General features: G+C 39.3%; 1 protein-coding gene across 1 annotated transcript in view; it reads right to left on the bottom strand.

Moving 5' to 3' along the window:
* Nucleotides 1–5,243: 5,243 nt before the first annotated feature.
* LOC106853965 (N-acetylated-alpha-linked acidic dipeptidase 2-like) overlaps nucleotides 5,244–15,951 on the bottom strand; it is a 30,418-nt gene continuing 19,710 nt past the window's right edge. Inside the window, exons 14-19 of the mRNA XM_014877531.2 lie at nucleotides 15,147–15,238; nucleotides 13,638–13,728; nucleotides 12,724–12,988; nucleotides 9,411–9,492; nucleotides 8,377–8,469; nucleotides 5,244–6,864 (exon numbers count right to left, since the gene is read on the bottom strand). Coding sequence (XP_014733017.2) covers nucleotides 6,675–6,864; nucleotides 8,377–8,469; nucleotides 9,411–9,492; nucleotides 12,724–12,988; nucleotides 13,638–13,728; nucleotides 15,147–15,238 — 813 coding nt within the window. The 3' untranslated portion in view covers nucleotides 5,244–6,674. The remainder of the gene's footprint in view (nucleotides 6,865–8,376; nucleotides 8,470–9,410; nucleotides 9,493–12,723; nucleotides 12,989–13,637; nucleotides 13,729–15,146; nucleotides 15,239–15,951) is intronic.

Below are 15,951 nucleotides of genomic sequence, written 5' to 3'. Positions count from 1 at the left end.
GAGCTGTCACAAACTTAATGGAAGTGGAATAATTCCAGATACAGTGGCTGTTTCTAAAGTTGCTGAAGGTACTGTTGCTTGGATGTTTGTTTCTGGTTTCTTGGGAAAAGAAGATACTTTCCAAAACCTCTGGCATTCACTCAGTATAGAAAAGGGTTCACTTCTTGAAGCCTTATATCTTCTGTGATAATAAATACTTGATGTTTTCCCAAAGTTTGGGTAGATGTTTTAACCAGATGGTAACCAAGGTCTTGTCACAGATATTACAAACTAATCCACAGTCAAATTAATGTTAAGCAAAAAAGGAAGCATCCTTTTGAATAAAATGTTTTTGTTACCTACTGGAAACAAGTGTTGGAAGATTTAGTTCCTTGTTAAATTTTAACGAAAGCTTCATTGCAACAAAATTCATTTAAAGCTACCTGGAGGCAGACTTGTTACCTTACAGTGATCTATGAAATACTTCCAGTCCAGAAACCTTGTTTTCTGAAATGTGATTTAAACCTATGATAAATATTGGCATTATTATTGCTGAATTCCATGCTTGGGAGAAAACGAATCTAATGTGCTTATTGCCTAATATGCTTAACCTAATTTGTTCCTCCTTAATTGGAAAGCAGGCTTGTGTATAAGGAGGCAGAGTTGATACAGTGTGCTTCTCTACCCCAAAGGACTTAATTTAGGTTTTTTTAAAGGGAATGCCTTGTTATCAGGTTATATCTTCTTGTACGTAAACAACCCAAATTTTAAATGTTCTGCCCATAGTGAAAGCCATTAACATTTGGAGTGTCTACTCATGAGCAAAACCTACTATAAAGAGGTAAACCTACAATAAAGAGGTAGCTTAAGTTCTTTAACTGCAGCTTTGTGAACTGGAAGCTTATTGGCTCTTCTGTTACCAGAGTTTTGCTTTACTGGATAATTTAAGTGGGATGCTTGTGCTTTTCAAGAGCAATTCACAAGTGTAAAGAAGAGAAGGTTGGTAAAATGAATGGAGGCTATTGAAATGTAGTTGAAAATAACCTTTTAAGAGAAAGTCTGTCACATATTTGTTGAAAATAATTCAGAGAAGACATGCTAAGGATAATACAAAGCAACAACTCTTGCTTAATAATCTTGCAAAGCAACAACAGCTGCTAAACTTGACAGTGTTTTATACTTCTCTCACATACCTGTGTAAGGGTTCACCTTGCTGTGAGCACAGTGGTCAGTGCTTCTTTTGCTGTTATTTTTCCTCAACAACATTTTAGTTTACAAAACAGCCAGTTAAATTTGTTGCATTTATTATTGAACAGTTGTATTGGTACACATTGCCTGAAGACTCAGATATAGTTGGGACTTACACAATGAAATGTGGCCAAAAATTCAGTATGGTTCTTTAGTGGCAGCACCCAAATGCTGAGTGAATAATTCTTAAGCTAAACCATGTGTAAGTTTAATGAGTTTTTGCGTTTCACAGTTGTATTATATAATGCACACATGTTTTACCTTAAACTGTCCCATAAGGGTACTTCAATAAGCATAACTAGTCAGGGATATATTGCAACTTTTGGCGTTGTACATCCTCCCTTTTCCTTCACACATTGCAGGTGTTCTTCCCTGAAGTTGTAAGTATAGTTTAGTGCAGACTCAGCAGTGGCCGTGAGAGAGCTGATAGATTTTGCCAGAGCTTCTCCATATTCTGGTAAAAGTGTTTTAGTACAAAAAAGAGTGTAATGCTGCCTGAGAGGCAGGTGCCAAGTCCTGCAGTCACACACTGAATCCTATACAAGTATCTGGTCTTCAGCCAGGTTGATTTTTATCAGACTGCAAATGACAAGAATGGTATTTGCAAAACCAAAGTCCAGTCAGGCTGAATTTCAAGTTTACCAGGAGTGGACACTAACTGTGCATATGGCTATGGATAAATAGCTGTCCTTAATGATCTTTTTTTCAGTTCTTTAAAAAACTTGGGACCTCCCCCAAGTAGTCCCTAATATCTGCTGACAGTTCAATGAGCACAGGATTCCCATGGCAGAAGCTTCATTGCAGCTCTGCAGGGTCCTGGAACCTGCCAGGCTTGCTTTGTCTGAACTTCGTTTAACCTGCCTGCAGCTTTGTTCTGGCTTGTTTAGCTGTTAAAAACTTTTCTCATGTCCAGGTGACTATTGTCTTACTTGGTTTACCTTGTTTCTCATTCTGTAGTTGATTGGTGTAGACATATTTTTAATACAACTACTAAAACTAAAGCAGGTTTACTGTGTAGAGCAACATACTTCTAGTGCCATGTCACAGAGATGCAGGGGCCTTGAAAATTGGGGCATGGGATGTGGTGTAGAGGACTACTGATGTGGGATGATTGGAGAAGGGGCACTTCTGGATAACAGAGATCCCAGGAAGAGAAACAGCTCCTAAATACTCTAACTGCTTTTCTACTGAAAGGTTTGTACTATCCTTTCTTTAATAATAGAGACTAATCATTCTTTGATCACACAGTTAAGATGTAGGACGTATGAATGAACCCATCTTAACTTACAAAGTGTGTTTCTTTCTGCGTGTAATAAGACTGGCAGGATGTTAATGTTTGACTCCTCTGCCATGGCAGTGGATGACACTATCGCTGCTGTCAGTAGGCACACTCCTGTAAGAGTAGTGCCAGGATAATATGGTGTGTGCTGCAGACGGAAGAGAGTTTTAGTGCGGGCAGGAGGTGTCCAGGCATGCCAGCTCTGGCAGAGTGTGGAAATAGGGCTTAGGAGACAGAACTGAGAAAACAAAAGCAATGCTTCAGTAGGAGAGTGTTGGTTCCAGAAATATCTGAAGGGATGAGTGACCTCAGAGAGATCTGCATCTTTCAGTGCTCAGTGTTCACAGCTGACCATATTTCCTCTGCCTGAACTCCTGCTTCTTATGGGTTACATAAGGGTATGTTGTCACAACAGTCACTGTGTCCAGCAACTATGACTTGGGTTTCCTTTGGAAAGTACAGCCAAGTTTGGAAGTAATGTGGATGGCAGCATCAGGAGCACGTCAGCTGCACTGTCAGCAAGCTAGCAAAGCACATCTGGGGAAGGTGCCATGTAAACTTAGCAAGTCTATTCTTATCCAATACTCTCCTGTGAAATGCTTTTCTATTACTGCCTCTCCCATTCTTTCCCTTAATGAAAGGTTGGGACATGTTTGGAGTTTATTTGAACCAGGTCCAGCCTCTCCTGCATGAGGTGCCTAGCAAAGCACTCTTACTCCTCCTCCTAGATTCCTTGAGCTCCCCAAGTTGAATAAGATGTTGAAGGGTGCAGCATCCATCAGGAGAAACACTGTTGATGCTGACAGAAGCATCCTTGACTTCACAGATTCTAACTGGCACAAGTCTCAGTGGTGTAACGAGAACAATCTTTTACCTTAACAAAGACTGCTTGCGAAATTCAGTTCCTGCTGAATTTCTCGAAGGACATTTTCTGTGAACAGGTGCTGTTCAGTGAGGCACAGAACACTTTGGTTCTGCTCCGAACAGCAGAAGCAAGATTTCTGTTTAGCATTGTCTTCTCTGCTCTGCCATAGAGAAGTTCATGATGTTCATCATGAACATTCAGCTTTTTTAATAGCACTGTTAACTGTACACCGAAATCTTATGAATGAAACGAGGAATTTAGGGAAAAAAACAAGTCATGCTGAGTATATCCAGTTTATATTAGTTGCAGAGAGAGGTCCCCAGATGAGTTTGACACTGTCACCTGGAGATTCTAGCACCTAGGGTTGCAGATTTCTTTCCAAAGGCAAACCAAAGGTATTTCAGCCATAAAAGAATCTGAATCATAGGATCAAACAAAGGTTTGGGTTGGAAGGGACCTTTAAAGGCCCTCTAGTCCAATCCCATTGCCATCTTCAACTAGATCAAGTTGTTCAAAACTCACCCTGAATGTTTCCAGGGATGGGGTATCTACAATCAATCTAGAAAGCATGTTCCAGTGTTTCCTCACCTGCATTGTAAAAACTCCCCACCTGCTTTGTAAAAGTCGTACTTGTATATCTAATCTAAATTGACCCTGCTCTAGTTTAAAACTATTGCCTCTTGTACTAATGCAACAGGTCCTGCTAAAATTGTCTCCAAGCTGGAATAAAATTCCAGGCACTGTCCCTTTGGAACTGATTTTCTAAATAGGCAATTGACAACCCAAATATCCAAGTGATACTTGGTCCATCCAGGTTTAATTTTGCCAGATTGTTTTGCAGCTCCAGTCTAGGCTGAAGGGTTGGTTTCTCCCAGCTGTAAGATTCACTGATTGCTTCAGCCAGGCTGAGTGAAGGAACTGGGGAAGAACAGAGTAGGTGATCCAGTGTTATCCATTTGTAAAGAGAGTGTGAAAAATTCCCTTCCCACACTTTAAAATTATAGGGAGGCAGAGCTACACTTTGGACTAGGGGACAGCAACAGAGGCTTGTTTATCTATAGAACATAAGATTCTACTCATTGAGGAAGGAAAAGTGATTGGAGCTCTGACTAACTGATCCTTTCAATACCAAGAATAAGGGATTTTGTGGAAATCAGTTAGTATAAAACATTTATAAGTGGTTTGGTTTCCTTATTTATAAGAGTGTGGATGTCACTCTCCCTCAGTAGAACTTTAAAGACAGGAATGGAAATAGATTTGATCTATTTTGTACACTTCTCAGGATGTAGCTGGTCATGATGAATCTCACATTCACACGGTTATCAATTAAGCTGACAAGAGGAACAAAGCGATCAATGCCAGCTGTGCATTCAGCCTGCTGTGAGCTGTAATTTATTCTTACAGCTTCAAACTGCACAGGGAAGCAAGGAGAGATTGTATGTTCTTTTGCACCAGCCACGTAATAGTACAGAACTTCAAAGGCTAGCTAGCACTGAAAGAGTTGTATTTACTGGTGAAACGTTTGTTCACTGGTTTATACATTTTTGTAAATGAAGGAAAAAGGAAGTTTCATCAAATATTTCCTTTCAATGTAGAAACTCCTTATTTGCTTTATGCTCTGATGATCCTACAGCAGCGACCACTGACAGATCCAAATTTGGTTGCTACTCATAAAGAAGAGGCACTAATGGCTTTTTTCCCACCATCTAGATATCCTAACCCTCCCTTGGGGGCACATTCACTACTGCCTGTTGCAGTTAACGTAGTTATGATGGAGCAGGAAGAGCACACGGTTAGAAAAAAGGGAAAATAAACCCAGTGCAGTTATGTACCAGTCCCATTTTGAGAACAGCATCCACAAGTGCACAATTCTTCATCTTTCACGGAGGTTTACTGGGAGTGATGCTAGTGAAAGCCTCTCTTCTTGGAGGCATATATCACCTAAAACAAGTTACCGCCTCCCACAAGTTTTCTGGTTCCTTTGTTTGAATTCAAGGCAAGTCCTCTGTCCTGCTTCTCTAATTTTGTCCTTTTTAGGGCCACATCTGTTCAATTCCCCATAAAACAAAGAAGATTTTATTCCCACAACCTGGTGCAATTTATGGTAGTGACAAAAATTGTACTATATTTTATATAAGAAATTGGTTCGTGTCAGTTCCCACAAGCTGGACTGTGATTCAGTAAAATTCTAGCAATTTTATTAGTTTTAAATCACGTAGATGAGAATTACATCTAAAGGGCAAATGAAGCAAGAATTTTTAAATTTTTTTTATATTTTTATACAAATTAAAGAGTTTTGTACAACTGGCCTTCTCATGCATTTCAGTTCCTCTTTGAATGTAAAATCAACTCCTGATGGGAAATGTTCCTCAGTTCTTATTTGAAGACAGAATTATCTCAAGCTCCATGCTAATAATAACAATGTCCTCCAGCTCCTTCAGATGGAAAAAATATGAAAGAAATTGCCCAGGAAAAAATAGGAACAAAAGTTGCCATGGGTTTAGAACTAGAGAAAGTGCCAAAAAAGAACAGGGCTTTTGGTACCTGTCCAAAATCATTATTTTCCAAAGTGCAAATAAAGGAGGGAGATGCATAATGTCTTTCAGACGGATGGACATGCACTCCACTGTGAACATGCTTTTGGATTTCTGCATGTAAGCAGCTGTTTTCCCTGATTATTGAGAATGGGCAGTACTGCTTTGATATTCAGTAGTAGAGTCACTTTTTTATTTTTTTAAGGAAAAGAAAGCAAATCAGTGTAAAGAGCATTCACCAGTCCTGCAGAGTAGATTCTGAAATGCAGAGATGCCTTTGGTGTCTTCTATTATAAAAGTAATTATCAGAACAAGAAGAATGGACAGGCCGAGTATTACATTTTTTCTGTCAAAATGTGTGCTGCTGATCACTGCTGTGGACAAAATTTGCAGGTAGCTTGGCAAATAATTGTTTTCGTAACTGTGCATCCAAAACATTGAATCCTCAAAGTTTGGCAGATGTCTCAGACAATTCTAATCAGAAACGGATTGTTCCTGCTTGCCCCCCTTCTGACTTCTCCCCACACTCATCTTGCTTCCATCCTGGGCAGTTCATAAAGCTACAGTTCTGTCAGTACCAGAGATGCAGCAATTCCAGCTCAGGAGTTCTCTGACACACAGAGCTCTGAGCTCTGCTCACCTACCACGCAGTTTGGGAGGCTGGAGTCTCAGGCGGGGCCAGCAGCTGGGGACACTGGGCCATGCAGCAGCAACTGTGACAACTCTGCGTGCCACACTATACAAAGTGTGAGTTTTCAAAGCCATCGTCTTACGCTACTTCCTGCAGTGTTTCTGCTGCTGCCTGCACAGTGAAGGCTGCAATGGAAATCTGCCTCTTCACTTCTTCCCAGGCTTCATGTTGATCAGCTTTGCTTTCAATATCAAACATGGCATCATAGATTCCTGGGAAGGATTCTCCTGCATATTTGTTGTGGCTGCTTGGAGCAAAGATGACATGTCTGTGGGAAAAGAAGAAGAAGGCAATTATCCTAAATAGAAGAAACTATAACGGGGTGTGTGTGCAGCTATGAATCTCAGAAAGATCAGAGCATACTAAATACACAGGAAGTTGGTCTTTAAAAGGACAGGAACAGTCCCAAGAACAAAATCTATTGGAAAGGGCACAGATTTAGGTCAAGTGGCCTTCTCCTTGGGAAGAGATGGCATATTTGTCTAATTAGGAACAAAACCATGTTAGATTTTTTGAAAATGGGAGCTCAACAAATCTGTCAAAGTAATTTGGCAGTCTGGAACAGGGAATAAAACCAGTTATAGGTGTGTTGTGAGAAATGGAATAGAAACCTCAGAAACAACTAAGTAGCTGCATGGTGGTCAGCAGATTACTTACCAGGGAAAGCAATTTAAAAGGAGGGGGAAAAAAATCTGTAAGTGAATTCTTGAGAAAAACAGTGATCATATTGGATCAGAACTGCACGAAATATCAATCTATTTTTTTGGTATAGTTTTTTTTCCCTAAATTATTAATAGCTGCAGATCTGCTCTTAAATTGATTTTAACTATGAAGTATCAATATTAAAATTACATTAATAAATGTAAGTAAGTAAGAACTAATAACAAAAAAAAAAAAAAAAAACAACCAAACAAAACCAAACCCAGACAGCTCCAAATGATACCTAACACCCAACAAGAAAATTTCTGGAAAGAAATTACTTAGTTCTTCTCAAAGTGTGAATGACAGTTTATCCTAGGAGAATGGGAATGTGATTCTCAGTTCTACCTGCCTGAAAGACTTCTGGCATGGTGTGAAAGCTATCCATCAGTGGGTCAGATATATCCGGTTGTTAGGAAAAGGGGGATGGTGAGAGCGAAGTGAAGTACTCACACCCCTGACACTGAAAGCTGGATTCTTGTCAGGTATTCCTAATAAAAGCATTCTAAGAAAGGATAGTTAGTAGTTTAAGCTTTTTGGAGCACCCACAGAAGCAGCCAAAGCTGGGACAGATGGGGCACTGTAGCACAGCTCACAGGCATTCATCCTGTGCTGAAAGATCTCTCCCTCTCCAAACTCTCCCAAGCTCTCCCTTCTCAACTTCTCTCTCCAACTGACCCTCACTACACATCTGTTCTCATTCTTGTCTCCCTTTTACTCTACCCTCTTTTCAATACAGTACAGCCATTCTCCACTCAATCCTCACCTTGATGATCACAAGAGCAAGTTGTAACAGCTGATACTGCACATTTACAAGTAAAAGTCAGAATATAATGCTGTTGTGGTTTAACCATAGCTGATGAAAAGAGAGCCAAAAGAGAGGAATTTGGCTCCAGGAGACAAGGTGAAGTCCTTGGCTACACTAAAGGGTTATAAACAAAGTCCACTACTCACTAGATTGTACTTAAAGCAATGTGTTGAAGTCTGTAATTCCTTTGAGACCTATACAGCAATTCCACTGACCAGTCAGCTGCAAAAATAAAGTGCCTTAGACAGCAGGTCAAGAAACTTTTAGCCTCACCTGTAAAACTTCCTTCCTGGCAAGCCCAGAGGATCAGTGAAAGCTCTTTCTATCAACATCAGCTGATCATTCATGATGCGCACTGCAACTGCACTGCAGGAGAGGAAGACACAGAAATGTCACACAGCGGGGAAACATGACTTCCCAGTTTAATTTAAAACTCTTATCTTTTGTTGTTGTTGTTTTTGACAGAAAAAGGAAAAAGAAGACAAGTGTGGTCTACAGTTCACAAAAAAAAAGATGAGGTTTTGCAAACGGAGATGCTGAATCCATTATATTTATTAATTGATATTTCTGTGTTTGAAAACAACATTTCACACTATGCAAAATAAAATGGGAAACTTTCTGAGATTGTCAGATAGTATTAAATGGATTAGTATTAAATGGCACTGGAATGATGCCACTTAACAGAGGGGAGAGGAAGACTGAGATTTACATAGATGAAGATAGCTAAATTTTGGTGTCCACTCATAAAACAAATATCCATAGTCCTGCTTTAATCTATACAGTAACATAGTAAGAATAGGATGCAGCTGCCTAAATACAACTGGTACCATATGTGGCCTGCAGTCACTGTACTCAGAGGGCACAGGAGTGCTGCTGGGGCCTTAGGCTTTCAAGCATCGTATGGATATCTCTGATATTCTGAAGCATCATCCTCTGTCTTTGAAGTGTACTGAAAGTACAAATTCTGGCATCACCTACAACACTCAAGTGTAGGTGCCTAAATAGAGATCTCAGTCCAGCTCTAACTTTCATTGCTACCTGCCTTTCCATATAACACAGTAATTTTAATGACAACCTGATACTTGTAATAAGATCTACAGCTCATACTGTCAATCACATTCTTGTATCTGCTAATTCATCTTAAAAGCTACTGCCTGTCTCAGGGTTCAGAGCTCTGTTCTACACTAATCAGAGAGAATCCCTGTGTAGTAGAAGAAATAAAGAACTGCCCAATTCTGGGTACCTAAGGCAAACAAGGACATAAATATATACATATGCATTTATATAACTTTTTCTTTCTGACTTACTCTTTCTTGTCAACTTCTTCAAGTCTCCTGTGAAATTCAGCAGCAGCCTTTGAGAAGTTCACCACAGCAGAAAAAAGAGGATCTAGGAATGGAAGGATTACATGAACAATTTCATAGTTTTCACTAAGCCAAATATACCTTTCAGATGCCCAGTGGGAGAAGAACTACATTTATCTTGCTGATATAATAGCATTAATTTTGTTGTCTTTACATAATTGATTGGTTTCCCTAGTGCAGACTTTAAAGAGCTGCACTACTAGCAAATACCTTCTGCAATGAGATAACAGTAAAGCAGAGTGCTTGGGAAAGCTTTCACAACCATACATCTTCCCTCTGCCTTGCAAGCAAAAAATTGTCTGTCTTTGCAAACTGAGAGCTCTGCAGTTTCCTGTTTAACAAATGCACTGCAGTGTTCAGGTATAAAAAGCCTGACTTCCATCAGAAATACCAGCTGTTTCAGAAGGCTGTGGGAGAGCAGCGGGATTTCGCTCTAGGAGAAAGATGTGCCATTCACAGCCCAACAGGAGAGTGTGATACGTCATTGAGCCGTGTTAGGTGGGGCACAAAAGGCACAGCTGTCACGGCACAAAGGGACAGACATGGCAGATTGAAGCAGCCAAGTCCTGTGCCTGCTGCACGCTGGAATTGCAGCACAGGAGGTGTCTCTGCCACATCCCTCCGTGCTGTCCCACAGCACTGCCACTTAGACCCCGGAGGCTGGCTTGTCTGACTGTGTGCAGGCAGGTGGGCAGGAATGGCTGCTGCTTTTTCCTGCCCTGTCCCAGCCCAGTATGTCCAAGACATGTGGAATAACTTAGAGAAGCAGCAGGCCTTCCTTTTAATGGCAGTAGCAGCTGTGATGATTTTCTTGTGGAAGGCTCTATTTAATACAGACCTGGGAAAAGTATTGATTTAGGCAAGTAATTTTTGTAGAATAAATCACAGGTGGATTTTACAAGGCTAACTTCTGGCCTCACCAAAACTCAAGTAGAAAGAAAGACAGTTTAAAACTTGTACATTTTGCCCACAAGTTTCAGAGAACTTTGGCTAAACCAGAGTACCCTCTCTTCAGTTGTGCAGGAAGATGGGACATACGATTAGATCATCTCCTAAATCCAGTCCTCTGTTGGTAACTATTATCCCTTCACTGTTTATAGATTTATCACCCAGTTTCACGTGACAGGCTTTCTGTTCCTAGGACTCCTATCGAAAGCTGTTCCTCAAACTCACTTGCTCTTTTATTTCTAACAAACTTATTTATTCACCACGAGCCTACACTTGCTTCTTTTTTGTCTTATTGCTGTTGTTCAGTTGGTGCAATTGGAGGCACAGATTTCATGTATGCAAGCTGTTTACAGGCTGCAGCTCAGAGGGACACCTTGTGAGGGTGAGAATTCACACTTCTCCACAACCCTGGGTCAAGAGCTCTAGGTTTACCAGGGGGCAGAGTCCTGCTCTGCTGACATCATGGCCATATCACAACAACAAATTATATTTCAGAAGCAGTAGGAGGGGATTTAAAAGAGAAAAAAAAATCATCTGATATATATATAAGAAATTTTGTGTTCGTTTTCACTAGCTATTCAGTGTTGTCAATGCTGGTTATTTTAGAAAACATTACATGTCTTTTTTCCCCACTTGAAAACATTATTTCCTGATAGCATATGACTACAAGCACACATTTTATGAAAAAAAGGTTCCAGCCTTCATTGTTGCAGATGAACAGCTAAAATGTGAATCCAAATGCAAATAAGAACCTTAATCTATTATTTTAAAGGACAATTATATGATTTAGTGAGGCTGAATCAACAATTTTCTGGCATTCAGTGTGGTCAATAAGTAATTCTATGAAAATGCTAAGTGAAATAAACTTTAATTTTCACAGTATTGTAAAGCCTACCTATTAATGTTATTTAATGTACTCTGGCGCAATAGAATAAATAAAAAATTAGAAATTATAGCTTCATTCAAGAGATCATTTAAAATTCACCAGGTATCAGAGAAAAGCCATGACAATAATGATAAGACTGAAAAACATGCCTTGTAAAAATAGTCAAAATGACACATTTATAAAGTGATTAAGTAGAGGTTTCAGAGTTATTTGAGGGGAAAAAAAGCTAAAAATAGAAGATTGCTTCTAGATTCTAGGAACAAGAATAGATAAATTGGTCAGGAGGTAGTTTGTGCAACTTTTAATATGAAAATAGAAACTCAAACAGTTAAATTATTTCACTATTTAAATTATAAATTATATATATATTTATATATATATATATATATATTATATTTATATAATTATATAAATTATGTTCTACTACAGCAAAAAAATTAGATTTGATCTTACAAGACATGCTGCAGTGAACACTAGGATATATTGAAATAACTATTGGTGTTTTACAGAATCTCAGACCAGATGATCCATCACACAAGGCTTCCTCTGTCTCAAGAGGCCTTTTTACAAAAAAGGATGTCTTTTCAAAATAGTCAACGATTATTCACCTAAACTGACAGACTTAAACTAAATTACATAAATTTGAGTTACTTACAATGTTTCACATGCCCCAAACGAGGACTTCATCTCCAAAAGGTGGTTTATATCTCTAAATCATGGGTTCATCAGATAGCAAGTGAATTAGGACTGACTGAAAAATCTCCTTGGTGCAGAAACACAAGGTGTGACCAAGGAAAGAAGGAAAAAAGAGGGAAAAAAGGGGAGAAAGAAAATGACTGAAGCTATGCCTGCCTGGGATCCAGAGCACTCTGCTGATTTATTCCTGTTTTATGGGCTCCAGAGCAATGTGCTCAGGTGCTAGCAAATGGATGCGTTCATGCAGGAGAGCTGGAAAAGTGCTCCTGTGGCTTAAAAATGGCAACCAGGCATTGAGGGAGATGGTGAAGTTCCCTCCTCAGGGTTAGATGAAGTTTTGGATGAAGAGGAATGGACACCTATGTCCCTCAGTTTCCAAGCAATTGCCATAAGCACTTGACCCGTCTTCTTTTTTTAAGCAAGGAAGTGAGAAGCAGGCTGAGACCCCTCTTTGTCCTGCATTTGAGGTCCTTGACTGCCCATGGGCACTGTAATAATGCCTCTAATTAATAATATGCATGAAAATTGTTATAACCCTCTTATCAAGGTAATAATAATAAACCTGTGTTGTGTTTAGGAAAAAAATAAATTAGAGGCTCTTTACTGTGATGGCAAAATTTAAACAGGAAAGAAAGGAATTAATTTGCAGAGCTATGACAGATGTAACGTGTCCCTGCAGTATTCGAATTAATGCACATAAGAAACAGTCCTGTGGCTGTTACTCACCAAATGATACTTTGTAAAGTTTCAGTTGTTCTTCATGCTTCTTGGCCAACTTATAAATTCTGTTGCTGTATCCTTTTAAGGCTTCTCCGTAGTCTCTAGAGTCGAAGGGAATGACCTGGGAATCTGCCAGTTCATAAACCAGTTTGCCTCGTAACTGGGCAATTGTTAGCTGTTTCTTGAAGGTGGGGTCGTAAAATTTTTCCACTAGCTCAAATGTCTCATACACAGTGTGATAAACAGGATAATTGCTGAATTTGTCTGCTTTCTGGAAAAGAGCAAGCAAATTTGTCAATGCCCTGTATTCTGGCTGCAGTTAAAAAATGTATTGATCCCTTTACAACTCTGATGTTTTGTTTGGTTTCCAAATCAAAAAAGCTATTTGCTACAAAACACAATTTACTATCCTTCATTTTTGTGTGTTCCCATTAAAAAATTTAACCAATCTGAATGCATGGAGTGTTGCACAGGGTTAAGTGAGCATGCTTCCTTCTCTCCACCCACACAGACCTGCCTTCAGTTCTATTGCCTTCTTCAAGAGTGAAAACAATTTGGAGTTTGGATAGCAAAAGTCCTCGATCACAGCCCCTTTTTACCTTGTGCAGCTGTTTCTGAACACAACTGTGGAAGATTTGTATATTAAGGGGACTATTAATAGCATGGTGGAACAAACTATCCACCTTCAATCAGACTCTATAAATACCTTTCTGTGAACTTGAAATCCTATAGAATATACACATCACTGTAATATGTCTTATTCTCCAAACATTTAGGTTCCTTGCTAAATTAAGAAATGTCAGTGATATACAAACCAGTCAAAGATGCTTTGAAGGTTTTTTATTAATTATGAATAAATTCTTTTAGCAGGATGACTGTTCAGCACTATCAAACTTCTTCAAGCAGTTTGTCAGACTTACCCTATTCTTGGTGTAACGAGCTCTGCCTGATGCAATTCCCAGTCGCTGGAAGTAAGCTTCAAAATCACTGCCTGACCCCAGTTTATTTATTCTGCATGCAGAAAAGACAACATCTTAGTGAGAGCACTTACTGAACAGTATGGTAGTAATTTATGCAAAATGCAGATTTTTCAGAGAAATTGAGGTCAGTTCTTCTGAAGGGCACATCAGGGACACTAGTAAGATCAAAGACTAGATGAATGGCAAGCTTAATTACTTAACTGATTTTATTCCAACACTCTGATTCAGTATCCAATATTGCTAGGAAGATCTTTTAATTGTAGCAATCCTAATTATGGCAGCGATGACATTAAAAATACAAACAAGCACTTTACGCACAGGAGCCATAAAATTGTATCAGGCATGTCTCTGCCGTCTTAAAACATCAATCGTCTATTTCCAAACTAACCCGAATTGGGCAGCAGTATGTGTAAAGACAGATGTGTTTGTGCGCTTGGCACATTCCGCAGCAGAATCCGAGACCGATAAATAATTCCCACGGAAAAAAGGAAGGCACGGGCGGCATTCGGCACCCGCGGGCCGCCGCTGCCATCTGATGGGGAGCTGTGGCGTGGCACGGCTAAGGAAACGGCAGGAGACACGAGGGGGGAGCATTCGAAGTATTTTCAAATATTTGCCTTTGAAGTTTATATGTCTGGCCTGGTGAATAATTAGTGTTTCTTAGGAAAAACAAACAAACAAACAAAGTTTCTTCTGTTAGTGTACGTTTCTGCAAGGAACAATGTGCATCAAATAAGGAAGATCATATCTGGCAGATTTCTCAAAAGGAAGAAATCTCAGTGAGTCTAATGAATCCAGAAACTCTTCTTAGCAGGACCAGAAACATGAAGAAAATTTTTGGCAAATCATGAAAAGGAGCAGTTTACCTTATGTCAGTAACGCCACGCTTTGTAAATAAGATTTAGCCTGAGTCACAGGTGGAAAGAGTGTTTTGGAGTTGCAATACCTTCAAATATGAAGTCTTAATACACTCATATATATATTTGTTATGTAATACATTTACCTCCATTGTATAAACACAGTATAATTATCTCAAGTTTTTTAATTACTGCTTTTTATTTACTACTCTAGGCAGCTTCTTTCAACTGCTTGCTTATCCTAACAATTTTGATTTTATCTCATCTAGTAGCTGACTAAACTATATTTTGAACTATTTCCCCACCCTGCTTTTTTTTTAATGCTTTTCAAATTGCTTTTCTACTAATAAAAAGGTCTTTAGAAAGTGTTAGGTTTCATTTCACTGCAGGAATAATATCACCATCATTAAATAAAAATAATAAAATTTTATTTTATTTTATTATAAAAGATATTGCTAGAGAGTCACCTTGTGCTAAATGGTTTTGTATTGCTGCCATAAATAGCACATCTCAAAAAATTCTGGTGAGTAGCCATGCCATTATATGATTAAAATACTGGGGTAAAAAACCCCAAAAGATATTAACAACTTACCTGGGATAGGTGTTATTTTCAGATGCGGGATCTTTCTCAAGCCAGCTCTCATAAAGAGATTTATTTTCATAACCCTCATCAGGGCTTAAAATCTGGGGAGGGAAATATTGTAATCTCATTGGAAGTACCTCTAACTCGATTAATTATCAAAGAAGATCTTTGCAGCTCCCTGCATTGTTCTTATCCAGAAGTGTTGCTGCATGCACGGAAGTGAACAGTGACATTTGTTACACACATTTATGCATTCCTAAACAAGGAAAGCATCTCATGGGCACTTGGAACCAAACACAGACAGTAGGAAAGAATAGGTTAAAAACTAAAGGATGCTACCTGGAGCTCATCTACTACAGGGGAATGTGCATGTACTCACACAACAGCATATATAATACTATGGGACTCCTCCAGAAACTAGAACCTGCTTTGCTTCCAGCAGGCATGGGGAGATGACAACCACAAGCCTGTTTGCCCTGAGGTTTGCCCTGCACAACAGCAATATGCTCTCAACAAGGCTAAGCTTAAAATTTGACAGCTTGTTCTGTAGGAAAGGTAGAAAAGAATTGTGCTAGAAGGAAGGGTCCAAACAAGTCAAGTTATCGCAGTTCCAAGGGGACTCAACCAAGCCCAGAGAATGATTGTGCAAGACACTGTATGTACCAATGTGGGTCTCACCCTTGCCTTGAAGAAACCCCCAAAATCACTGTAACCAGGATGGAAAAGGTAAGTATTAGTGCAGTCACCATGCTGCCAGCAAAACTATGAAAGAGTATAAAATGAGTTGACCAAAGCTCTTAGAAAATCTGTGAAA

The sequence above is a fragment of the Sturnus vulgaris genome, chromosome 2 (assembly GCF_052056855.1).
Source record: "Sturnus vulgaris isolate bStuVul1 chromosome 2, bStuVul1.hap1, whole genome shotgun sequence".
Taxonomy (NCBI): Eukaryota; Metazoa; Chordata; class Aves; order Passeriformes; family Sturnidae; genus Sturnus; species Sturnus vulgaris.
The sequence above is the reverse complement of the archived record's forward strand: the minus strand, read 5'-3'. Positions and strand labels throughout refer to the sequence as shown.